This window comes from Scyliorhinus canicula, chromosome 10, assembly GCF_902713615.1.
Source record: "Scyliorhinus canicula chromosome 10, sScyCan1.1, whole genome shotgun sequence".
Lineage (NCBI taxonomy): Eukaryota > Metazoa > Chordata > Chondrichthyes > Carcharhiniformes > Scyliorhinidae > Scyliorhinus > Scyliorhinus canicula.
Window position 1 is genome coordinate 107,909,272 of NC_052155.1, and position 26,234 is coordinate 107,935,505.

Consider the following 26,234-nt stretch of genomic DNA (forward strand, 5'->3'; position numbering starts at 1 on the left):
TGAGACAACCAATTGGATACAAAATTGGCTTGGCGACCAAAGCCAAAGGGTGTTTGTGGAGGGTTGTTTTTCAAACTGGAGGCCTGTGACCAGCGGTGTGCCTCAAGGATTGGTGCTGGGTCCACTGTTATTTGTTATATATATATTAATGATTTGGATGAGAATGTAGGGGGCATGGTTAGCAAGTTTGCAGATAACACTAAGATTGGTGGCATAGTGGATAGTGAAGAATGTTATATAAGATTGCAACAGGATCTTGACCAATTGGGCCAGTGGGCCGATGAATGGCAGATGGAGTTTAATTTGGATAAATGTGAGGTAATGCATTTTGGTAGATCAAATCAGGGCAGGATCTACTCAGTTAATGGTAGGGAGTTGAGGAGAATTACAGAACAAAGCGATCCAGGGGTACAGGTTCATAGCTCCTTGAGGGTGGAATCGCAGGTGGACAGGACGGTGAAGAAGGCATTCAGCATGCTAGGTTTTATTGGTCAGAATATTGAATAAGGAGTTGGGACGTCTTGTTGAAGTTATACACGACATCGATAAGATCACACATGGAATACTGAGTTCAGTTCTGGTCACCCTATTATAGGAAGGATATTGTTAAACTAGAAAGAGTGCATAAGAGATTTACGAGGATGCTACCAGGACTTGATGGTCTGAATTATAAGGAGAGGCTGGATAGGCTGGGATTTTTGTCCTGGAGCATAGGAGGCTTAGGGGTGAACTTATAGAGGTCTATAAAATAATAAGGAGCATAGATAAGGTAGATAGTCAACATCTTTTCTCAAAGTTAGAGGAGTCTAAAACTAGAGGGCATAGGTTTAAGGTGAGAGGGGAGAGACACAAAAGAGACCAGGGGGGAAATTCTTTCATACAGAGGGTGGTGAGCATCTGGAATGAGCTGCCAGAGGCAGTGGTGGAGGCGGGTACAATTTTTTCTTTTAAAAAGCAGTTCGACAGTTACATGGGTAGGGTGGGTATAGAGGGATATGTGCCAAATCTGGGCAATAGGAACTAGCTTAGTGATAGAAACTGGGCAGCATTGACAAGCTGGGCCACAGGGCCTGTTTCCATGCTGTAAACATCTATGACTCTATGAATCTAAATATCCAAAAGTATAGCACAGTATTCTTACTAACTTGTTTGTGTCACCTTAAAATGATCCAATTCACAGAAGTTGTTACAAAATTGCATACCTTCCGAAATTCTTAGAGGTTATTTACCTCATCAATGTAACAAGACCAAATTAGTTACTCCATTCATTAAACTCAGGGCACAGATGTCCAGGAAACCTAGAAAGTTTGAAACAAATAAATCCGGCAGAGAATCCAGAAACACATTCCATGGTCAAGACCCATGTGATCATACAATTACAGCCATGCTAAATTGGCCCTTAGTATCTAAAGGTTAGGTAGGGTTAAAGGGATAGGGTGGGGAAAGTGGTGTTAAACATTTAGCTGCTGTTGTATAAAGAGTCAAAGGTTCTGCTACTTTTCACAAAAACCTTTATTTTACTTTAACAGACTCTGCACAAAACTCTATCATCACATCACCTGGCACAAAGGCCACCTGAGGACCCTTTACATAATCAGTGTCAATTATTGGATACTTAACATAAATGAGACAACTAATTGGATTGTCTCTAACCCCATTACTTAACAAGTGGGCCTGGGCAGGGTGCTCTTTCAGAGGGTTGGTGCAGACTCAATGGGCCAAATGTCCTCCTTCCACACTGTAGGGATTCCATGATTGCATGATAATATTAGTCCACAGCATTTCAATTGTACTTCAAGGGGCAATGCACACAAAACATTTTAATTTGCAATTATTTTCAATACCTAGCACAATGTTGGAGAAAGTATACCGGTAATCAATTACATGTAAAAAACTAAAGTTTTGCATCAAACCAAAGTAATGTTGGATCATACCTCACAAGAAAGAGAATCTCAAGTAGCTAGAAGACACTAAATGCCTAACAACTTTTGACTTGACCAATAAGTCCTGATAGGCACAGTGAGACTAAGTGTGTTCTATGTTTACCATACCCACAAGGTTCTGGATTTTATAGTCGTAGGCTTTAGAATGAAAACACATAAACTAAGTCCCAACAGCTGATTTGTTCTATCTTGATGCAGAATTTTGCAGTAGTGTGTACAGGGTTTAGAGAACATTGTTACTTTTAGTTAACTGTGAGACAACCATCACACACATATCACTTGTCTAACAAGTCTATTGTAAAATACAGTACAACCTGAATACATTTCATCCATATGACTGAAGTACTGTACCTTAGTCATCATGTTAGAAGGCAGTAACAAAAATCTGACTGGTTCTGACCTATAAGGAAAAAAGAAAATGTGGGCATTTTTGGTCTGGTGGGTTACAATTGGAATCTCAAATCGAGTTAAATGGAAGAATAGCTGCACTGCCGTAACATTTTAACTCAAAACTTAGTACATTCAATGATGTGTACATTTAATCGTACTCCAGCATAGTTATATGGCACATATTTAAAGTTCTCTGGCATGATTAAGTGTGACAGACACAAATATATATGATATTGAGTAAAGTTAGGAGGACCAGTGGAAAGGGGGGCTGGGGAAGGAGGTTCTGTTTGTGTAAACCATGTTGGCTGGGGTTTGTTACTGGGTGGGTGTGTTGTTTATCTTGTTTTGTTCCTTTTGATACCTGATGGTTAAAATTGTTAAAATTATAAATGCCCTAATAAAATATTTTCTGAAAGAAAAAAGATATAAGTTGTTGCCTGTAATATACACACTAATATACCAGATGGGAGTAGTGAATGCTAATGCAAATACATTGCAATAATGGCATACAGTGTTGATTCACTTGTAAATTGTTTTTGTTTCATTGTACAAAAGGATCTTTGGATCCTTCATCAAATTGGTTTACTGATATGAATTACAAATAATTTAATGAACACAGCAGAGGTTTTGCTAATTAAATAAGTTGATGCCCATCTTATATGAATAGTTGCAACTCATCTTAAAAATTACAATATAGAAAGAATCTACTTGGCTCATCTTAAGTTGAAGATATCTACTCTCATATTATTCCCTGCTTTCGTCTTACTCCTGTTGTTTCTGCTGAGTAGCTTCAATCTAGTCAAGCATCAGGCACTTTTAAAAATGTTTTATTTATGTACATAACATCAACTTCAAGACTTGCATATGTTTCTCCGCATGTGAGCAAAGAGAGATAGGAGAGACTTCATTAAAGTGCTTGGAGAGAGAGAGATGAGACTTCAGTAAAGAGTAGAGACAGATGCGGGACTTCAATAAAGAGCATGGAGAGAGAGAGGGAGAGACGAGACTTCATTAAAGAGTGCGGAGAGACGAGACTTCAGTAAAGAGCAGAGAGTGAGGCGGGACTTCCGTAGAGAGCGCGGAGAGTCGAGACTTCATTAAAGATCACGGAGAGAGAGGTGGGACTTCAGTAAAGCGCATGGCGAGAGAGATAAGACTTCAATGAGGAGTGGAGAGAGAGGCAAGACTTCATTAAAGAGGGCAGAGAAAGAAGTGGGACTTCATTAAAGAGGATGGAGAAGGAGGCAGGGAACAGTGTCAGAGGGTGGAGCATCGGAGTGGTATCAGGGATTCCACTGAAGCAGAAGAAAAATTGATGTCATAGGAAAGTTGTGACCTGATTGGCTGAAGCAGAAATAAAATCGATGTCACAGGAAAGTTGTGACCTGATTGGCTGGAGGGGAATCTGCGCCATTTTTTAAAAACCTGCAAAATTATTTAATTAATTAATTAACTTAAATAGATATGGCTGGGCAGGCATGTGCTGCATGATGTGAGAGCTGGCAGATCCCATTGCGAGCTGCAGTAACCACATCTACAGCAAGTATTTGTTGCTTGAGGAATTTCGGCTCAGAATTGATGATCTGGGCCGGGATTCTCCCCTACCCAGCGGGGCGCGCGGTCCCGGCGGGACGGAGTGGCATAAACCACTCCGGTGTCAGGCCCCCCCAAAGGTACGGAATTCTCCGCACCTTTAGGGGCCAGGCCCTGATATTGAGGGGCTAGGCCCGCGCTGGAGTGGCTCTTTCTCCACCGGCCGGCGCGAACAGCCTTTGGCGCCCCGCCAGCTGGGGCCGAAAGGCCTTCGCTGGCCGGCGGAAGTCCATGCATGCGCCGGTGCGTCAGTGGCTGCTGATGTCATACCGGCGCATGCGCAGGGGAGGGGGTCTCTTCCGCCCCCACCATGGTGAAGGCCATGGCAGGCAGAAGAGAAAGAGTGCCCCCACGGCACAGGCCTGCCCGCTGATCGGTGGGCCCCGATCGCGGGACAGGCCACCGTGGGGGCAACCCCCGGGGTCAGATCGCCCCGCGCCCCCACCCCCCCAGGACCCCGGAGCCCACCCGCGCCGCCAATCTCGCCGGTACCAGAGGTGGTTTAAACCACGCCGGTGGGAAAGGCCTGTCAGCGGCAGGACTTCGGCCCACCGCGGGCTGGAGAATCGCCGCGGGGGGTCCGCCGACCGGAGCGGCGCAATTCCCGCCCCTGCCGAATCTCGGGGGGCGGAGAATTCGGGGCACGGTGGGAGCAGGATTGACGTCGGCCCCGGGCGATCCTCCGACCCCCTGGGGTGTCGGAGAATTCCGCCCCTGGAGTCTGAGCTTCAGACACTGTAGCTCATCTGCAGTTACCTGGACAATTTGTTTCAAAAGGCAGTCACACCCTGTAGATTAAGTACCTCAAATTTGGCCAGTGGTCAGGGACGGCAGGGTGTGACTGTGAGTGAGGCAGGTAGAGTGATCCTGAATTCAGAAATGGAGGAAGATCGGCTCTTAACCTTGTCCAACAAGTACGGGGTAGTTGCTCCCTGAGTGGATGAGGAAAAGGATTACATGGAGGACAAGCTAGCCGAGCACTGTAATACAGGAAGCCATTCAAGCGGGGGAGCAAAAGGACAAGTGGTAGTTGTTGGGGATTTTATAATTAGGGGACCTGATAGCATCCTTTGCAAGCAGAGCCGAGAGTCCCGCATGGTATGTTGCCTGCCCGCTGCCATGGTGAGGGACATCTTTGACCGTCTTGAAAGGATATTGGAGTGGGAGGGGGAGGATCCAGTTGTTGTGGTCTATGTTGGGACAAACAACAGAGGCAAGACCAGGAAAGTGGACCTGTGTGGGGATTATCAGGAACTGGGAACAAAACTAAAGAAGAGGCAAAACACTGCTGACTGCATGCAAACTCATTCCAAATTAGAACATTTGATGTCAAATGGTCGCTGATCAGTTTTGCGTGTATTTGATTGCAAAAATAGTCAAAACTTTCTGGTAAGAGTGGTAGCTCTTTTATGAAGCTTTTGGTCACTAGTTATAAGATCTTATGTGGATAGGTGCCAAATGTTGCTTGATAATACTCTCGGAATATACTTTTTGACATTTTACTTTAAAGGCACAGTGTGAATGAAGCTTGTTGAAACGATAACACTACAGGCGATTGACTGGGACTTCAGGAAAATTTCAGATGCCAATAACCACTGAATAAGCATTTTTAACATGATCAGTTTACAAGTCACGTTTCAAAATGTAAATAACTGTTCTCATTTTGTATAAAATTTTCATCAACATTTACCAAATGAAATCTGATGATACATGCAATTTCCTTTCAGCAGGGTAGCATGGTGGTTAGCATAAATGCTTCACAGCTCCAGGGTCCCAGGTTCGATTCCCGGCTGGGTCACTGTCTGTGTGGAGTCTGCACGTCCTCCCCCTGTGTGCGTGGGTTTCCTCCGGGTGCTCCGGTTTCCTCCCACAGTCCAAAGATGTGCGGGTTAGGTGGATTGGCCATGCTAAATTGCCCGTAGTGTCCTAATAAAAAAGTAAGGTTAAGGGGGGGGGTGGTTGTTGGGTTATGGGTATAGGGTGGGTACGTGGGTTTGAGTAGGGTGATCATGGCTCGGCACAACATTGAGGGCCGAAGGGCCTGTTCTGTGCTGTACTGTTCTATGTTCTATGTTCTATATAAAGAAAATAACTTGCTAAAGATATCCAATATGTATATAATCAGGGAAGTCGGAAAAATGGGATGTACTTCCCAATGAGACTGCATTGTGCTGATATTTAAATAGCTAACATATCCTATGGGCACGTCAAAGAGGACAATTTGGATTTTTAAAATGGCATGCAAGGAAAGCTTAGAACAAAGCTGAATCGAAAAATGTGAACATTTTGGTTCCTTAAACAAACACAATATTTATGTCCCCTTTCATTAAAAAGTTGGAAACAAAACCTATTTTCTGTTCTGTTCCAGACATGACATTCTTTGCTGGACACATAGTCAGGCTACTTATCTCACTCTGCTTAGAAGCATTAGTTATGGATCAAATGCAGCAAATGACTATTGTCAAACAGCTCATCAAATCTAATGTGGTCTTGTTCATTTGGCTTCTGGCAGGGTGGACATGCAAGAGAGCAAACACAACGGTTGAATGGAATTACTGAATGAAAGCTAATTGGTTCTTCCAAACCATGTTTAATTGATTAATCCTGTTTCACTTGTTGTTCTTAAGAGTTGTTATAATTCCATGCAAATATATGATATAACTGGACATTTTAATGAACACTTCTAGCAAAAAACTTATGTAACAAATAAAGATGTGTCATACCATTATCACGTTTATATAATTTCTTTTAGGATTATATTACTAACAAAGAGACATTAAGGATGGCTTCTCCCTCCTCTCTGTGAAATAGTATTTACATGTTGGCAAACTGTGGTTGTGGCCAAATCATTATTCACCCCTCATTTTTCCAACAGCTGCAAGAAAGCATGAACTTAACCAATAGGAGGGCACAGCAAACTGCAATGGGGGTTCTACATCCTGTCAGCCTAACTCCTACATGACTGCAACTGAAACACGACGTGCAATGTTTACTCAGAGAAGACCTATTTAAGAGTACTTTTTACCCGTGTTTAATGGCTCATTTGAGGTTTTCAAAATCATTGTAAGTCAACATCTATACAATGGACATTTTTTTGTTCAAACACCAAAAGTTTTACATGAAGAGGTAGTTTAATAGACTAGGAGCAATGTTTAAACCCGTGCATAAGAATAGAGCACTGGAATAGTATTGCACTGAAATAGGCAGTAATGATACCGAAATGTATGCTCGCTATCCTTCATATACAAGTCTAGACTTTCCAGTTCTGACTCAAATGGAAGTGCGTACACCTAATTTTTCTAGATGTTTGTTGAATCCGCAGTAAGCAGGACACATAGACAATAGTAGAAATGAGCAAACAAGGTTTATTACAAGACAATTCCAAATACTCCTCAGCTCCCCTAAGGGTCTCCTTCTCCGACCTGCAACTAGGCCGGGGTCTTTATGCAGCTGGGGCTCTCCTTATTAAGGAGAAGCCCTGCCCCCTTAAAGGCGAAGTCTCGCCCCCTTAAAGGGGAAGTTCATATTCCAGGGAGTACATGGGAAACTACCCCGGGACCTCCACTGGGGTTATAACAATGTTCATTAGCTTAACATCAAATATGGCTTTGGATAAGTCTAAAAGAGCACATTAATGACGAGAAATTAAAATTTGACCTAAAATAACAAAGCTGTCTGGCAGACTTGAACCTCAGTGGAATACTCACAAACCTAGGTCTGAAACCAGTGATGGGATTTCTATTTGTCCAAAGGCAATCTCTATGCTTCTTTTTGTGAATTTAGGCCCCAAATATACCTGTAGATTGATCTGAGGCATGCCAGCTGTCTGAAAGATAGAAGTGGGCTCCTCCCAGAAATAATTACTTGCATTTATATAGCACCTTTCCTGACTTCAGGTCAACCCAAATGCTTACAGTCACCAATACCTTTGAAGCGTAGCCACTGTTTATGTTGGCAGGATATATTCAGAGCAGGGAAGCAGCTCTCAAATCAATTCAGGTTTAAATAAATTGTTGTCATGATATCTGTCTCCTTGCAAGAACAGTGGTAATAAAACCATCTTTGTGTGCGGACACAAGACAACACTCACCCTCAGCCACCAATGGTAGCATTGCATGTCATTCCAACTGATGTGTGCTGGGAGGGACCATGGATGACCCCCATTGACTTGGTTTCCCACCAATACTTATATAGAGTGACCTCCCACAGACCCCACAAGCTTGAAAAACTGCTTGGACAGCACTAGAGTTCATTAATGGGATTTTTCTCAAAGGAAATGCTGAAATTATGTTCCCAAGCACCTTAGGAGTAATCAGTAGGAATTCTAAACTGATACCCCTACCACAACAGTGGGATCGATTGTGGGTGGTAACCCGAATGAGTGCTGAAGTAACAGGTTTTGCAATGGTTGCTTAACTCAGACATGGCATTAACACTCCCCTTCTGGGTTTCTTGATCTCTGGGTGCAGTAAGAGCCATGAGAGATCTCCTCTTGCCTGGGGATGGAAGGCAAAGGCCATTCAGTGGATACACTGCCGTAAAAGGTTTAATATCCTCATTAGGTCAGGAAAGGTAAGTTTCATATCACTCCCAATGGCAGACATCACTTTCTCACCTCTCTAGTATTCTCCAGCGTAACTTACATTATCTGACTAACATACCCTGCTGTTGCACACATTCCTTTCTCTTTAAGCACTTCCTCAAATATCCATTTCAACACACAAAAAAACATAAATCTGTCCTCAACATATTGCCTTCTCACAATCATCCCTCACAACCCTCAAATTCTATGCTTAACACTCATTTCACTCCTCATAGTCATAACTCTCTATCTTCTCTCGTTCCAGGAAAAGTGAGCCCGGGAGAGACTGTGAACTGGGGATGCATCTGCAGCCATTGCCACTCTGAGTACAAGAGAGAATGCCCTGGAGATTGGCAGGGTGGCATATGCACGGAGTATTGGAGAGACTGGAGGGCGTGGACCCAGAGGTTTGACGACAGAATTAGATGATGCATTGTCAATAGGCCCTTAACTGTCATTCACGATGAATTGCTGTCCCCAATAATTGAACTGTCATGATAGGCACTATGTTGAGGCTGTATCCTTTATCACTTTCAGCACTAACTCATGATTTTCATCTCCCACTGGTCCTTCATAGCTCCTGAAGGAGATGAGTAACAAGCACAAGGATTCCTTATAGGAGGCTGGACAGGTTAAATATGCACCATCACATAACCTCTGCAAATTCTCCACCAACGCAAATACACATACCTCATTGTGTCCTGCATTAGGGATAGATATTTGTAGTATAAAGGTCTGGCACATATAGGGTCAACATGGGCCTGAGTACAGTACAGCCCATACAGCAACGTAAGAGAACATATAACCTGCAACTCAAAGTCTGTTTAGTGTTGGACTGAGTGGTGTACAATGCAAGCATGGAGCCAACTCCCACCTTGAGCCCTTCACTGAATAGATGTATACAGTTCTTGTAGTTAATAAGTACATACAGTTATCCTACTTAAGACTACAAAGGCTTCATTCAGTCCTATCAAATGGTATCAAACATCCCACAACAATAATGTCACATGGTGAGGAATACGTCAGTGGAGAGTCCGTGTCAGAGTATGCAAGACACTCAAATCTCTGTTCAGTCTGATCCAGATGCTGAGCCTCAGGGGTCATTTGAAGACAGTAATTTGAAGCCATGATGTGGAGATGCCGGCGTTGGACTGGGGTGAGCACAGTAAGAAGTCTTACAACACCAGGTTAAAGTCCAACAGGTTTGTTTCAAACACGAGCTTTCGGAGCACGGCTCCTTCTTCAGGTGAATGGAAAGGCTTGTTCCAGAAATGTTTATATAGACACAGTCAGAGATGCCCCGGAATGCGAGCACCTGCAGGCAATCAAATCATCAAAGATGCAGAGAGAGAGGTAACTCCAGGTTAAAGAGGTGTGAATTGTCCCAAGCCAGTTCAGTCGGTAGGCCTCTGCAAGTCCAGGCTTGTTGGTGGGGGCCGAATGTAATGCGACATGAATCCCAGATCCAGGATCTGGGATTCATGTCGCATTACATTCGGCCCCCACCAACAAGCCTGGACTTGCAGAGGCCTACCGACTGAACTGGCTTGGGACAATTCACACCTCTTTAACCTGGAGTTACCTCTCTCTCTGCATCTTTGATGATTTGATTGCCTGCAGGTGCTCGCATTCCGGGGCATCTCTGACTGTGTCTATATAAACATTTCTGGAACAAGCCTTTCCATTCACCTGAAGAAGGAGCCGTGCTCCGAAAGCTCGTGTTTGAAACAAACCTGTTGGACTTTAACCTGGTGTTGTAAGACTTCTTACAGTAATTTGAAGAGCAGCAAGGGGAAACATGTGTAGTGCTGTCAACATTTTCAGAAACAATGCACTTCTTTGGAGAATAGAGGAGTCTATCTGAAGCATAAGCAACAATGTTGGATGGAATTTAATGCTCTCCCCACAGCTAGTTTGAGTTATGGGGAATTTAATCAGGTGAGAGGATGGTGGGTGGGGACCATGCTGCCTTCCTGCCACTGGCTCAATTAAGACCATAAGACATAGGAGCAGAATTAGGCCACTTGGCCTATCAAGTCTGCTCCGCCATTCAATCATGGCTGATATTTTCTCATCCCCATTCTCCTGCTTTCTCCCCATAACCCCTGATCCCCTTATTCATCAAGAACCTATCTATCTCTGTCTTAAAGACACTCAGTGAATTGGCCTCCACAGCCTTCTGCAGCAAAGAGTTCCACAGATTCACCACCCTCTGGCTGAAAAAATTCCTCCTCATCTCTGTTTTAAAGGATCGTCCCTTTAATCTGAGATGGTGTCCTCTGGTTCTAGATTTTCCTACAAGTGGAAACATCCTCTCCACGTCCACTCTATCCAGGCCTCGTAGTATCTTGTACGTTTCAATAAGATCCCCTCTCATCGTTCTAAACTCCAACGAGTACAGATCCAGAGTCCTCAAACGTTTCTCATACGACAAGTTCTTCATTCCAGGGATCATTCTTGTGAACCTCCTCTGGACCCTTTCCAAGGCCAGCACATCCTTCCTTAGATATGGGGCCCAAAACTGCTCACAATACTCCAAATGGGGTCTGACCAGAGCCTTATACAGCCTCAGAAGTACATCCCTGGTCTTGTATTATAACCCTCTTGACAGGAATGCCAACATTGCATTTGCCTTCTTAACTGCCAACTGAACCTGCACATTAACCTTAAGAGAATTGTGAACAAGGTCTCCCAAGACCCTTTGTGCTTTTGCTTTCCAAAGCATTGCCCCATTTAGAAAATAGTCTATGCCTAGATTCCTCCTTCCAAAGTGCATAACCTCACACTTTTCCACATTGTATTTCGTTTGCCACTTCATTGCCCACTCTCCTAGCATGCCCAAGTCCTTCTGCAGCCCCCTTGCTTCCTCAATACTACCTGTCCCTCTACAGATCTTTGTATTATCTGCAAACTTAGCAACAGTGCCTTCAGGAGCTTCTTCCAGATCATTAATGTATATTGTAAAAAATTGTGGTCCCAGCACAGACCCCTGAGGCACACCACTAGTCACCGGCTGCCATCCTGAAAAATACCCCTTTATCCCCATTCTTTGCCTTCTGCCAGTCATCCAATCCTCTATCCAGGCCAGGATCTTACCCTTAACACCATGGGCTTTTAACTTATTTAACAGTCTCCTATGCGGCACCTTGTCAAAGGCCTTCTAGAAATCTAAATAAATCACGTCCACTGATTCTCCTTTGTCTAACTTGCTTGTTACCTCCTCAAAGAACTCTAACAGATTTGTTAGACACAACCTCCCTTTGACAAAGCCGCGCTGACTCAGTCCTATTTTACCATGCACTTCCAAGTGCTTCGCGATCTCACCTTTAATAACAGACTCTCAAATCTTACCAATGACCGAAGTCAGGCTAACTGGCCTATAATTTCCCGTCTTCAGCCTCCCTCCCTTCTTAAACAGTGGTGTTACATTAGACACCATCCAGTCCTCTGGGACCCTTCCTGCCTCCCCGAAAGATCATCACTAATGCCTCCACAATTTCCTCAGCTATCTCTTTTAGTACCCTGAGGTGTAGTCCATCCGGTCCAGGTGACTTATCCACCTTCAGACCTGAGGTTTCGCCAGAACCTTCTCCTTAGTAATGGTCACTGCTCTCACCTCTCCCCCCTGGTTCTCCTGGAGCTCTGGTATCCCACTGTTGTCTTCCACCGTGAATTCAGTCCATAATGGGAAAATTTGTGGGTGGCCTTTCTGCCTTACCACCAATTAAGGCCCTTGTGAAGGCATTGCTGCTGCTGAAATTAATCTAGTTGCGGATGACTCACCAGATGAGAAGTCCAAAAGGTAAATCCTGGCATGTTAGCTTACAGTCTTCCGGCGTGGGGGATGGGAGCTTCTTAAAAGGCATTCAGCACCTTATTTTTATTTTATTTTTAAAATAAATTTAGAGTACCCAATTATTTTTTTCCAATTGAGGGGCAATTTAGTGTGGTCTATGCATCTGCTCTGCACATCTTTGAGGTTTGTGTGGGTGAGAAACACGCAGACACGGGGAGAATGTGCAAACGCCACACAGACAGTGACCTGGGGCCAGGATCGAACCTGGGTCCTCGGCACCGTGAAGCAGGAGTGCTAACCACTTCATCACTGTGCCACCCTTTCAGTGCCTTATTGAGGCAAAAAGAGAGGGGGGGGGGCACTGCGAGCCACCACCCTGCCCTTGCTGCCAATCCCCCTTCCACCATCATTCATCTGTGCCTGGGTCCATGGCGAGTCATTGCCTTGGTTGCTTGTAGTATGTTACAGAAAATGTCCCAGACACCACTATCACCATTTCGAGGTATGACCTGTATCACAGGCAGGACAGACTCAGTAAAGGTGGTGGCACAGTGGAGTTGCACTGTGGATTCTGAACATCGACTCAGGACCCCATGAAGGCTCATGCACCAGGCAAAACATGGGCAAGGTAACCTCCTGCTGATTACCTGGGATGTGTTATCCCTGCATAGCTGATGAATCGCCACTCCTCCACGTTGAACACCACTTGGGCGCAGAATGTATTTTGGGTGGGGGCCTTCAATGTTCAAAGAGTGGTTCAGTTGTACCACCACAGACTGGGCTGGCCGGGTCCTAAAGGACATAGCTGCTAGACTGGGACTGCAGCAGGTGGTGAGGAACCAACAAGAGGGAAAATCATATTTGACCTCATCCTCACCAACCTGCCATAGATGCATCTGTCCATGACAGTATCAGTAGGAGTGACAACTGCATAGTCCTTGTGGAGACAAAGTCCCATCTTCACATTGAGGATACCCTCCATCATATTGTGTGGCATTACCACTGTGCTAAATAGGATCAACTTCGAACAGATCTCGCAGCACAAAACTGGGCATCCTTGAGGTGCTGTGGGCCATCAGCAGGAGCAGAAATGAACTCAATTACAATCTGTAACCTCATGGAACAGAATATCCCCCAGTCCACCATTACCAACAAGCCAGGGATCAACACTGCTTCAATGATGGGTGTGAGAGGGCATGCCAGGAGCAACACCAGCCATACCTAAAAATGAGGTGTCAACCTGGTGAAGCGACAAAACAGGACTACTTGCTTGCCAAACAACATAAGCAGCAAGTAACAGACAGAGCTAAGTGTTCTAATGTGCACTGTGGAAGAAATGCAGGTTAACGATGGACAAATCCGTCAAATGTATAAATATATGGGCAGCACGGTGGCACAGTGGTTAGTACTGCTGTCTCACAGTGCTAGGGAACCCGATTCAATTCCAGCCTTGGGTGACTGTGTGCAGTTTGCACGTTCTCCCCGTGTCTGCGTGAGTTTCCTCTTGGTGCTCGGTTTCCTCCCACAGTCCAAAAAGTTAGGTGGGGTTACGAGGGTATGGATATGGGGTGGGGCAGTGGGCCTAGATAGGGTGCTCTTTCAGAGGGTTGGTGCAGATTTGATGGGCTGAATGGTCTGCTTATGTAGTATAGGGATTCTATGATCACACAACCAACGGGTCAGATCTAAGCTCTAAAGTCCTGCTTCCTCCAGCTATAAATGGTGGTGGACAATTAAAGAACTCATTGGAGGAGGACGCTCCACATATACCCCAATGATGGAGGAGCCCAGCACATCTTGGACTCCTCCGCGCCCACAACACTGTCACCTACCGGCAATGTGGAAAATTGCCCAGGTATGTCCTGTACACAAGAAACAGGACAAATCCAACCCTGCCAATTAGTGCCCCATCCATCTACTCTCGATCATCAGCAAAGTGATGGAAGAGGCATTAGCGGCGCTATCAAGCAGCACTTATTCAGCAATAATCTATTCACGGACACTCAGTTTGAATCCCGCCAGGGTCACCCAGTTCCTGACCGCATTACAGCCTTGATTCAAAAATGGAAAAAAGAGCTGAATGCCAGAGGTGAGGTGAGAGCAACTGCCCTTGACATCAAGACAGCGTTTGTGTGAATATAGCACCAAGGAGCCTGAGCAAACAAGTCAGTGAGAGTCAGGGGGAAAATACTCCACAGGTTGCAGTCGTACCTGACGCAAAGGAAGATGGTTGTAGTTTTTGGAGATCAATCATCTCAGTCCCGGGACATCACTACTGGAGTTCCTCAGGGTAGCTGACTAGGCCCAACCATCTCCAGCTGCTCCATCAATGACCTTCCTTCATTAAGGTCAGAAGTGGGAATGTTCGCTGATGACTGCACATTCTCGATTCCTCAGCTACTAAAGCAGTCCGTGCAAAAATGCAGCAAAATCTGGGCAATATCCAGGCTTGGGCTGACGAGTGATAAGTAGTATTTGCGCCACACAAGTGCCAAGCAATAGCCATCTCCAACAAGAGAGGATCTAACCATCACCCCTTAAAATTCAATGGCTATATCATAGCTGAAACCCCTTCCATCAACATCCGGTTATCATTGACCAGAAACTGAACTGGACAAGGCATATATAGACTGTGATTACCAGAGCAGGTCAAAGGCTACAAATCCTGCAGCGGGAAATTCACATCCTGACTCTTCAATACTTGCCGACCATCTACAAGGCACAACTCAGGAGGGGAATGGAATATGCTCCATTTGCCTGGATGAGTGCAGCTTGACATCATCCAGGACAAAGCAGTCCACTTGATTTCTACACCTTCCACAAACATTCAATCCATCGACCGCCGACAAACAGTGGCAGTCGTGTGCACCATACACAAGATGCACTGCAGTAACTCACCAAGGTTCTTTAAGCAGCACCTACTGATGGAACCATCAATTCACTAGACACGTGCTTTAAGATATGAACAGTGGTTTTAATCTACTTACTACAGAGCCAGCCTGTTACCCGTTGAACTCTCAATGAACTGGAAGGCTGGCTCTGGACAAGGATATTTATACAGCAGTCCAGGGGGAGGAGTCATGGGCGGAGCCAAGGGTGGAGCCCTGTACAAACTCCTGAGCATGCCCAGAGCTACTCCCCCTAGTGTTCGAATAACGCTACTGCGCTTACAATGGTATTGGTAAATACAGTGTGAATTACTAAGTTACATTCACCACATTCACCCCCTGCAAAAAAATCAAGTCCGGCGGGGGTGGTGGTCTACAAAGTAAGTCTGTCCGGTGGTTGAACTGTCCGCTGTGATCTGTGGAGCACCGGGGTTGCAGCCTCTTGCGGTGGCTGGATGGGTGTTGTGTGCTGGGGTACGATGGCGGACTTCAGGGAGGGTTGTGTCCGAGCTTCATACTCTTCTGGTTCGACTGGGGACTGGGGGCGCTGGGGGCTGGCCGGCGCGGGTGCACGGAACTGGTGGAGCGAGCTCGTGGGCTCGGGAGCGCGAGGGGGCGGCAGCATGGGGTGTAGGTGAGGGGTCCTTCTGTGGGGGTAGAGCTGGGCGGCGGGTGCCAGATCCCAGAGGGATACTATGTCCTGACGGCCGTCAGGGAACTCGACGAAGGTGTACTGGGGGTTGGAGTGGAGCAGGCGCACCTTCTCAACAAGGGGGTCGGTTTTGTGTGCCCTGACGTGTTTCCTCAGGAGTACCGGGCCCGATGTCCTCAGCCATGCCGGAAGTGAGACCCCCGTGGTAGTGCCCCTGGAAAAAATGAAGAGCCTCTCGTGAGGGGTCTGATTGGTCGCTGTGCAAAAGAGGGACCTAATAGCGTGGAGCATGTCTGGGAGGACTTCCTGCCACTGGGAGACTTGGAGCTTTCTAGACCGGAGGGTCAGTAGGACGGTCTTCCAGGCCGTCGCGTTCTCCCTCTCCACCTGCCCGTTCCCCCTGGGGTTGTAGCTGGTAGTCCTGCTCGAGGCAATGCCCTTGTCGAGCAGGTACTGACGCAGCTCGTCGCTCATGAAGGATGAACCCCGGTCGCTGTGCACATAGCTGGGGAAACCAAAAAGGGTGAAGATGCTATGCAGGGCCCTAATAACTGTGTGGGAGGTCATGTCGGGGCACGGGATAGCAAATGGGAAATGGGAGAACTCATCTACGACGTTTAGAAAGTAAACATTCTTGTTAGTTGAGGGGAGTGGCCCTTTGAAATCAGTCGCAAGGCGTTCAAAGGGCCTAGAAGCCTTGACTAGGTGGGCCCTGTCTGGTCTATAGAAGTGCGGTTTGCACTCCGCACAGATTGGGCAGTCCCTGGTGACCGCTTTTACCTCCTCGTTGGAGAAAGGCAGGTTTCGGGCTCTGATGTAGTGGGCGAGCCGGGTGACCCCTGGGTGGCAGAGGTCGTTGTGGATGGCTTTCAGTCGGTCAATCTGCGCGCTGGCGCATGTCCCGCGGGATAGGGCATCCGGAGGCTCATTGACCTTCCCGGGTCGATACTTAATACCGTAGCTATAGGTGGAGAGTTCGATCCTCCACCGAAGAATTTTATCATTTTTTATTTTGCCCCTTTGCGAGTTATCAAACATAAAGGCAACCGATCTTTGGTCGGTGATGAGGGTGAACCTCCTACCTGCGAGGTAGTGCCTCCAGTAACGAATAGCCTCCACAATGGCTTGTGCTTCTTTCTTGACTGAGGAGTGTCGGAGTTCTGAAACGGAGAGGGTACGGGAGAAAAATGCGACTGGTCTCCCTGCCTGATTTAGTGTGGCTGCTCGAGCTACCTCTGAGGCGTTGCTCTCAACCTGAAATGGAGTGGATTGATCCATCGCCCGCATGGCCGCTTTGGCGATGTCCTCCTTGATGCAGTTGTCGGCCTGGCGTGCCTCAGTTGACAGGGGAAATCGTGTGGCCTTAAAGAGTGGGCGGGCTTTGTCCGCATATTGAGGGACCCACTGGGCGTAGTAGGAGAAGGCCAAGCACCGTTTGAGGGCCTTGGGGCAATGGGGGAGGGGGAGTTCTAAGGGGCGCATACGGTCCGGGTCTGGGCGTAGGACTCCGTTCTTCACGACGTAGCCGAGGATGGCCAGTCTGTTTGTGCGGAAAACGCATTCCTCTTTGTTGTAGGTGAGGTTTAATTTCTGTGCCGTCTGGAGAAAAGGGTGGATGTTGGCGTCGTGGTCCTGCTGGCATAGCCGCAGATGGTGACATTGTCCAAGTAAGGAAACGTGGCCCGCAGCCCGTACTGGTCCACCATTCGGTCCATTGCTCGTTGGAACACCGAGACCCCATTAGTGACGCCGAAGGGGACCCGGAGGAAATGGAAGAGGCGGCCATCGGCCTCGAATGCCGTGTAGTGGCGGTCCTCCTGGCAGATTGGGAGCTGGTGGTATGCAGACTTCAGATCCACCATGGAAAAGAGCCGATACTAGGCGATCTGATTTACCATGTCTGCAATCCTGGGGAGGAGCGTAAATCTATTTATGGTCTGACTATAGTCAACAACCATACGGAATTTCTCCCCGGTCTTAACAACCACCACCTGAGCTCTCCAGGGACTATTGCTGGCCTCTATAATCCCCTCACTGAGAAGCCTTCAGATCTCTGATCTGATAAATACCCTATCCTGCAGGCTGTATCGCCTGCTACGAGTGGCTACGGGTTTACAGTCCTTTGTGAGATTGACGAAGAGAGGAGGGGGGGAGATTCACAGCATAGCGAGGCTGCAGATAGTGAGTGGGGGCAGGGGCCCGCCGAAGCTGAGGGTGAGGCTCTTAAGGTTACACTGAAAATCTAGGCTTAATAAGAGTGGCGCGCAGAGGTCGGGCAAAACGTAGAGTTGAAATTTTGAGTAGCTAGCGCCTCGGATTGTGAGTGTCGCGGCGGTGCGCCCCTGGATCTGGACAGAATGGGAGCCTGAAGCGAGCGAGATAGTTTGCCGCACGGGGAAAACGGGGAGCGAACAGCGTCTTACCAGGTCTGGGTGTATGAAGCTCTCAGTGCTCCCGGAGTTGAAAAGGCATGGCATGTTGTACCCATTGATTTGGACCTCTGCCATCGAATTTCGCAGATGCTTCGGGCGTGATTGATCCAGGGTGACTGCGCCGAGTTGCGGGCCGCGTGACGAGCGCCCGGGGAGGTCGTACTCTTCAGATGAGTTGTCCGAGCGTGGAGATGCAGGTCGGGCCCGTGGATCACACGTGGCGGGCGGCGAGGAAGATGATGTCCAAGATGGCTGCACCCATGAGTCGCACGTGGCCGGCCGAGTGGTGGAGGTTTGCCAAGATGGCGGCCCTCATGGATCACATGTGGTGGGAGGTGGCGGGGTCGGGGCATAGGCCGCAGCGTTTCGGGCCCCGCGGGCCTGCGGGTGTGGGGAGCGATTACTAAGTTACATTCACCACACCTACTAAACTCATGAGCACTACCATCTAGAAGGACAAGAACAAGAAATTATTATCCCGGCGTGACAGGGCCAAGGTGAAAGGCTTTTCACAGGAACTTCATTGCAGTGTTAATTTAAGCCTACTTGTGACAATAAAGATTATTCTTATAGAGTGGAAAACCTGACCCATCCATCCCTTCCTTAGCATAACCTGGTCCTTCACGCGGAGGTGGGTCTCCTGCAGAAAGACCACCTCTGCTTTCAAGCTCCTGAGGTGCGCAAAGACCCGCGATCTTTTGACCGGTCCATTGAGCCCTCGCACATGCCACGTTATCAGTCTTACCAGGGGCTTATGCCTCTATTTCCCTCTACTGAACGCCATCCTCCCCTTTTCGCTCTACCCCCATTAATTTCACCCTATACGTGGCCCATCCAGGATGGTCCCTTTCTCCACCCCTGACCATATTTCTTCTCCAACCTCGCCTCATAGCGTCACCGTCCCTTCCCCCCAATCCTCCCCTTCCCCCCCCCCACCCTCAGCCTCCCCTTCCCCTCCCCCTAAGGCCACCTCTCTCGGCCTTATCCCCCACCTCACTTCCGTTCGCCAGCATATCCTGCCAGTGTGGCAACTTCTGCCAAAGGCTTCTCCCACTGACCCCCCCCGCCCTAACCTCTCTGTCCTGTGAAGAAGACTCCCCGCTGACCTCCCCCATCCCCACCCAAACAAAGACTCATCTCGAACCACAGGTCACCTCCCCCAAGAACAAACAAACAGAAAAAAAAACACACAGCCCCAGGCAGCAGGAGGGGGGGATGCTTGCAAACTTTTCACTTCAGCTATCCTTTGTCAATCCAACAGTAAAATAAAAGAAAAAAACCTCCACATTGGAGGAAAAGAAAACCCCCCACTCCCTCCAACCCCCACTCTACCCATACACCCAATTACTCCAAAGTGCCAGCACCTCAGTCTCCCAGAATTGTTCAGTTCAGTTCTCCCCCAGTTTGTGCTCCTTGATAAAGTCATTGGCCGCTTCTGGGGTCTCAAAATAGCATTCCCAGCCTTCATACATCACCCAAAGCGCTGCCAGGTGAGCAGCCCAAACCTGATCTGCTGTCGATACAGCACCGCCTTGGCTCTGTCGAACCCCGCACACCAGGCAAGCCATCAACTGTTCCATCTGGGGATTTCCAACTTGCACTAGCCCTTCCCCCTCTGCCATATTTCCACTGGCTGCTGCGCCACAGGTCTCTTCCAACTCTTTGGCCAAATCTTTCACCTTCTTCAGACCTTGCTCCCTTCCCATTCACAGTTGTGGGGTGGAATTCTCCGACCCCCCGCAGGGTCGGAGAATCGCTCGGGGCCGGCGTAAATCCGCCCCCGCCGTGGCCAGAATTCTCCGCCACCCGGGAATCGGCGGTGGCGGGAATCTCGCTGCGCCAGTCGGCGGGCCCCCCGCGGCGATTCTCCGGCCCGCGATGGGCCGAAGTCCCGCCATTGTCAGGCCTCTCCCACCAGCACCAGAGGTGGTTGAAACCACATCGGCGGGAGAGTGGTGCCTCTGGTGCCGGCGGGAGCAGGCGGCGGGAGCGGGCCCCGGGGTCCTGGGGGTGGCGCGGGGTGATCCGACCCCGGGGGTGCCCCCACAGTGGCCTGGCCTGTGATTGGAGCCCACCAATCGACGGGCAGGCCTGTACCGTGGGGGCACTCTTTTTCTTCCGCCGCCACCATGGCGGAGGCAGAAGAGACCCCCTCCACCGTGCATGCGCCGGGGTGACGTCAGCGGCCACTGACGCTCTGGCGCATGCGCGGACCAACGTCAGCTGGCGAAGGCCTTTCGGCCAGCCGTGGCGCCGATTGGCGGGGCGCCAAAGGCTGTTCGCGCCGGTCGGCGGAGTGGAGCCACTCCGGCGCGGGCCTAGCCCCTAAAGGTGCGGAGAATTCCACACCTTTGGGGAGGCCCGACGCCGGAGTGATTCTCGCCACTCCGGTACGCCGGGACCCCCCGCCCTCCGGGTAGGGGAGAATCCCGGCCGTGCTTCTCCGTGGCTCACTGTAGAATCTTCTGTTTCTTCACAAACTTATGGAGACTCATCATCACTGACTGCTCTAGGCTTCTGCCTCAAGACCTGTGCACTCTGTCCACTTCAGGGGCCTTATCAAACATCCCCTCTGCCATGAGCCTACCAGCATCCTCGAAATGTACCTTATTGCACTCTCACCTTCCACTCCTTCAGGCAGGCCCACTGTCTGCAGATCCTGCCTTCTCGATCGATTTTCCTGCTCATCCACCATTCCTCTCAACATCTTGCAAAGGTCTCCTGAGAGCCCCACCTCCGCCTCCAATGCCACCACCCGATCGCAGTGGTTTGACATCACCCTCAAACTCTGCGATCTGCGACCCATGTGCCTCCAAACATTTCTCCACCTTCTCCATTGAGCCCTTCAGGGGTGCCACAGCCCCTTCAATGGCCTTCGAGTGATCCTCCTGCATCCTCCTCACTGTCTGTGCGGAGTCTGCACATCCTCCCCGTGTGTGCGTGGGTTTCCTCCGGGTGCTCCGGTTTCCTCCCACAGTCCAAAGATGTGCGGGTTAGGTGGATTGGCCATGCTAAATTGCCCGTAGTGTCCTAAAAAGTAAGGTTAAGGGGGGGTTATTGGGTTACGGGTATAGGGTGGATACGTGGGTTTGAGTAGGGTGATCATGGCTCGGCACAACATCGAGGGCCGAAGGGCCTGTTCTGTGCTGTACTGTTCTATGTTCTATATCCTTCCGCTGCTGGTGGAGCTCTTCCTTGATGAAGGCCATAAACTTCCATTTGGGGCTTTGCTACTTGCACTAGCCCTTCCCCCTCCGCCATCCTTCCACTGGCTGCTGCGCCACAGGTCTCTTCCAACTCTTTGGCCAAATCTTTCACCTTCTTCTGCTGGGTTTGGTAACCAGCAGACATACCATTCCCGGGGGAAACTTTTCCTCTGACCTTCAGCTACACTTTTCTGTCAAAGTTGAACCCAATTTCAGATTTAAAAAGTTATTTTCTACGCCGTCAAGCAGGAGCCGCCCTGTGTGCAACCACTCACACCATGGCTGCCACCGGAAGTCAATCAATGGGCAGGATTCACATTGCAACATCTCGTGAGATTGCGTTGGATCTCGCAAGGCGTTGTGAGCTGGGTAGTTCCAGAGAGCAGGGACCCCCGGCGTTTATCGGCTACGCTGCGGTACGCTGCCTTTTGGCCGCAGCGTGGCCCATGTTCTTCATCACCCTATCACGCTTACTTTTAGTACCACTCCAAACACAATATTGTGATTGGGATACTGACAAGGAAAGATCCAGCAACAGAGTAAATCAGGCATCCTAATGATGCCATCCGGTCTGCTATTATGGGTTCACTTGAGAAAAGGAATCTGAGCCAACGGAAAGTATTTTCACCTATTTCTTAAGATACAGGTACTTACTGGTAAATGTTTTGTGGCTCCGTTTGAAGTACTTCTGCCCTAGGGCTGGAAGACCCCTAGTTCAAGTCCCATTCTAGGTCTTGATGGTCATGGAAGGGTTGTTCATGTGGCTGAAATCTACAAGTGCTCCCTCCCTTCACACCCCCCTTCCACCACTGTGAACCACGCATGTGGCTAACGATGCCCCCTCTGTGTCTCCTCAGGAAAAGTTCCCTCATAATCGTCGGGAGAGGGCCCAGACAGGTGGAGGAGTGCCGGACTTAAACATCCTCACCTCCTTCGAGGAGCATGCCCTGGAGGTGACTGGGGTGGCTGAAGACAGATCAATCACCCACGTGGAGGCTGGTGGTCGCCGCAAAGGTGTGAAACCACCAGGCTCCACCCAGGGGACATGTCAAATGTGAGTTGCCTTACTGACTGACTCACCCCTCCCACTGACCACATGTCCATTCTCCCGCAGGTCCTCCGCCCAACGGCGCCGGCCCATCCCGGGCAGCACATTCCCTGCCTCCCAGGAGACCACCTCGGAGGAGAACTCCGAGGATGCCATCATTATAGTTGCGGCACAGCAGTTATCCCCTCCCTCCACCAGTGCAGATAAGCACTCTTTGGTGGAACATGTTAGTGGACAGGCTTCGGAGGCACAATCTGGTGCGCACCACACTGCTGATGATGCACATCAGTGAAGGCACGAACCTCCTGACGTGACAGCAGTCGGAGGGCTGCTGGATCCCAGGACCAGCTGGGTCCCAGCCTGAAGCTGAGCCTGTGTAACAGAGTTACTCGGAGCTGTTGGAAATGATAGGGAGCAGCCTGGACATTCAGATGGGGGATGTCAACATCACTCAAGCAGATCCATAGCTGATTGGAGGAGTTCCAGATGCTATGGGTGCAGGAGATGTCGCCAACGATGCGTGGCACCGAGGCTAGGGTGGCGATCGCAGTGTAGAGCCAGGTGCACAACGTTGGCACCATTAGTGAAGGTGTTCAAGGTGTCATGTGAGAGTTCCTTTAAGAAAAGTGTGTTTTATCAAATACCTGCAGTGATGTCATAGTGTGGCTGAACTGGAATGTGATTCTACTTTTTACTTTCGTTTTGAGCTGGAAGCTCTTTTTGGCTCTGTGTTTTAGTTTCGCTTTCAGTTGGAGAACTGTATTCAAACCAAGCAGATGTATATTGTTCACCCTCTGTATGTTAAACAAGGTCTTTAGACCACTTGATGATTTAAAAGTGAATACTGTCTCTGTAGAGAATTCAAAGCTACTGTCTTTGGTTAAAAAGTGTTTTGGCTTATGGATGTTGTTAGGAAAATTACTAAGGGTTACCTATAGAGTACTGTATCTTTTTGAGGGGTTATCAGTGTTGGTAGTTGGTAGGATGTTTACTGTGGGTTAATAAAATGTTAACTGGATTCATAGAATAAACATAGTTTTGTTTTAAAAACACTTTAGATCTCTGTTGCATCACACCTGTAAAGTGGGCCATTGTGCTCCCCATAACCAAAATTTATTAAAAGTTATGGGTCAGGTGAACTCCATGATATACGTTGGTGTTCTCTAAACCCTGGGTCATAACAAATTGGGGGCTTGTGGTATAAAGTCTATCTTCCATGATTGGATTGGCTTAGTGAACTTAAATTCAGTGAGGGGTGAACATATTTATGTTTGCTTTTCAGGTGTGGCATTCCAGTTTAAGTAGGGAGTGTTTTGTGGACAATGGCTCTTTCAGAGGCTCGGACATTTTTGCGGGTGGAGAAGGTCACACACAGTACCTTATGAACAGAGACAAAAAACAGGCTTTTAGATTTGGCAAAAACATTGCAGTTAACATTACCTCACAGAAGGACTTCCAGTGGCAGTTATGCAGCAGTAAGCCACACATGTGGGAGCTCCCGTTTTAAAGAGATTTTTCGGCTCTTTTGAGAGCCCAAAACGGAAATTTTTCGACGTCTCCCGGTGGGGGAAGGTGTGCTGAACGACTTTCCCTGCAGTCCATGATTCGAACTCGGAGTGGAAAGGTGGAAAAAACAGCAGCAGCTCCTCAGAAAAAACGGGGGAAGGGATCCAAGATGGCCACCGACAAAGCTCCAGAGGAGTGGAGACTCTGGGCCCAGAAACAACAAACTGATCTCCTGCGCTGCTTTAAAGAATTCAAGGATGAAGTACTGAGCTCTCTGCAGGAAACAAACAGAAGGCTGTCAGAGATTCAGTCCACCCAGGGTGCTGCCATCAAGAAGTTGCAGACGCAAGCCATTGAACGAGAGGAGGAGGCCGTGGTCCTCGTGAGTAAGGTGGAGGGGCACGAAGCACTCCACAAGAAGTGGCAGGAACGCTTCGAGGAGCTGGATCACCGCATGAGGCGGAAAAACCTGCGGATCTTGGGCCTTGCGGAGGGGCTAGAGGGATCGGACCTGACAGCCTATGTGGCTGTAATGCTGAATTTGCTAGTGGGGGCCGGGTCTCTCCATCTGCCCCTGGAGCTGGAGGGAGCACACAGAGTACTGGCCAGGAGGCCTAAGGAGAATGAACCCCCGCGTGCGGTGCTGGTGAGGCTCCACCGGTTCAGTGATCGGGACTGCGTGCTGCGCTGGGCCAAGAAGGTGAAGAGCAGCAATTGGGAGAATGGGGTAGTATGGATCTACCAGGACTGGAGTGCGGAGGTGGCTAAGCGGCGGTCCGGATTTAATCGGACGAAAGAGGTGCTTTATAGAAAAAAGATAAAGTTCGGAATGTTGCAGCCCGCGCGCCTGTGGGTAACTTATTCGGACCGGCACCATTATTTCGATTCCCGGAGGAGGCGTGGGCCTTCGTGCGGACGGAGAAACTGGACTTGAACTAGGGGTTGGGGGTTGCGAGGTCGGCTGTAAGATATTAGTGCTGGATTCGGCTATTGCTGTGTTCTCTTTTTCTTCGGTTTTTTTCGTCTTGTTTTAGTACTTTTGCAATTTTGATATGGTTATTTACGGAGGGGTTGTTCTGCTATGTTTTTGTTTTTGTGCTTGGGGCATTGTTTGGGCTGTGTATCTTGCGAGGAGGGTCGGGGGGGTATGTTGTATTCTATGTCGGAGTGGGGGTATGGAGGGGGGCTGATATTTGGGAGCTGCGTCAGAAGGGTGTGGTGGGGCAGGGCGAAAGCGCGGGCTTTCCTCTGGTTTCCCGCACTGCGGGGCTGGGGGGCGGAGACGGTGACGGGGGAGGTGGGGCCTTAACTGGTTCTTCCCCGCGCTGGAGCGGTGCCAGGAGGAGGGATAGGATGGGGGATGATCCCACTTCGGGAGGGGTCGGGCTATTGGCGGGAGTTTCCGGGGTCAGCAGAAGTTAGCTGACCCACGGAAGTACAATGGAGGACGGTTCGCGGCTGGGAGGGTTCCTAGCCTGGGGGGGAAGGGAGGGGGGGGAAAGGGGAATACCGGGTTGCTGCTGGTAGGGGCAAGAAGGAGCTGGTGGGGGTTGGGGGGACAGAGGTGAGGGGTTGTCGCTATGGGGACGGGGTCGAGCAGGGGATGCTGGCCTGGGGCGGGCAGTCGACGGGCTACGGCTAGCCGACGGGGGAGGGGGGCGGGACGCCCTCTGATCCGGTTGGTCACCTGGAATGTGAGAGGGTTGAATGGGCCGGTGAAGCGGTCAAGGGTACTGGCTCACCTGAAGGGGCTAAAGGCGGATGTGGCAATGCTGCAGGAGACCCACCTGAGGGTGGCGGACCAGGTCCGCCTGAGGAAGGGATGGGTGGGGCAGGTTTTCCACTCGGGGTTGGATGTGAGGAACCGGGGAGTGGCGATTCTGGTGGGGAAAAATGTGTTGTTTGAGGCATCGGAGGTGGTGGCGGATAAGGGGGGTAGGTATGTGATGGTTAGGGGCAGGCTGCAAGGAGAGAAGGTGGTACTGGCTAGTGTGTATGCCCCAAATTGGGACGATGCGGGCTTTATGAGGCGTATGTTGGGACGGATCCCGGATCTGGAGGCGGGAGGTCTGATCATAGGGGGGGACTTTAATACGGTGTTGGATCCTTCACTGGATCGGTCCAGCTCTAGGACGGGTAGGAGGCCGGCGGCGGCCAAGGTACTGAGAGGGTTTATGGATCAGATGGGTGGAGTGGAT

At 49.1% G+C, this 26,234-nt stretch overlaps 1 protein-coding gene across 3 annotated transcripts in view; it reads right to left on the reverse strand.

The window, feature by feature from the left end:
• Nucleotides 1-26,234, reverse strand: part of ppp1r42 (protein phosphatase 1, regulatory subunit 42) — a 236,261-nt gene that overhangs the window by 49,620 nt on the left and 160,407 nt on the right. For 2 of the 3 annotated variants that reach the window (XM_038809529.1, XM_038809531.1), the window contains one exon: nucleotides 2,295-2,343. The exons of the other annotated variant lie outside the window; for it this stretch is intronic. In XM_038809529.1, the coding sequence (XP_038665457.1) occupies nucleotides 2,295-2,343 (49 nt within the window). The remainder of the gene's footprint in view (nucleotides 1-2,294; nucleotides 2,344-26,234) is intronic. 3 annotated transcript variants of the gene reach the window in all.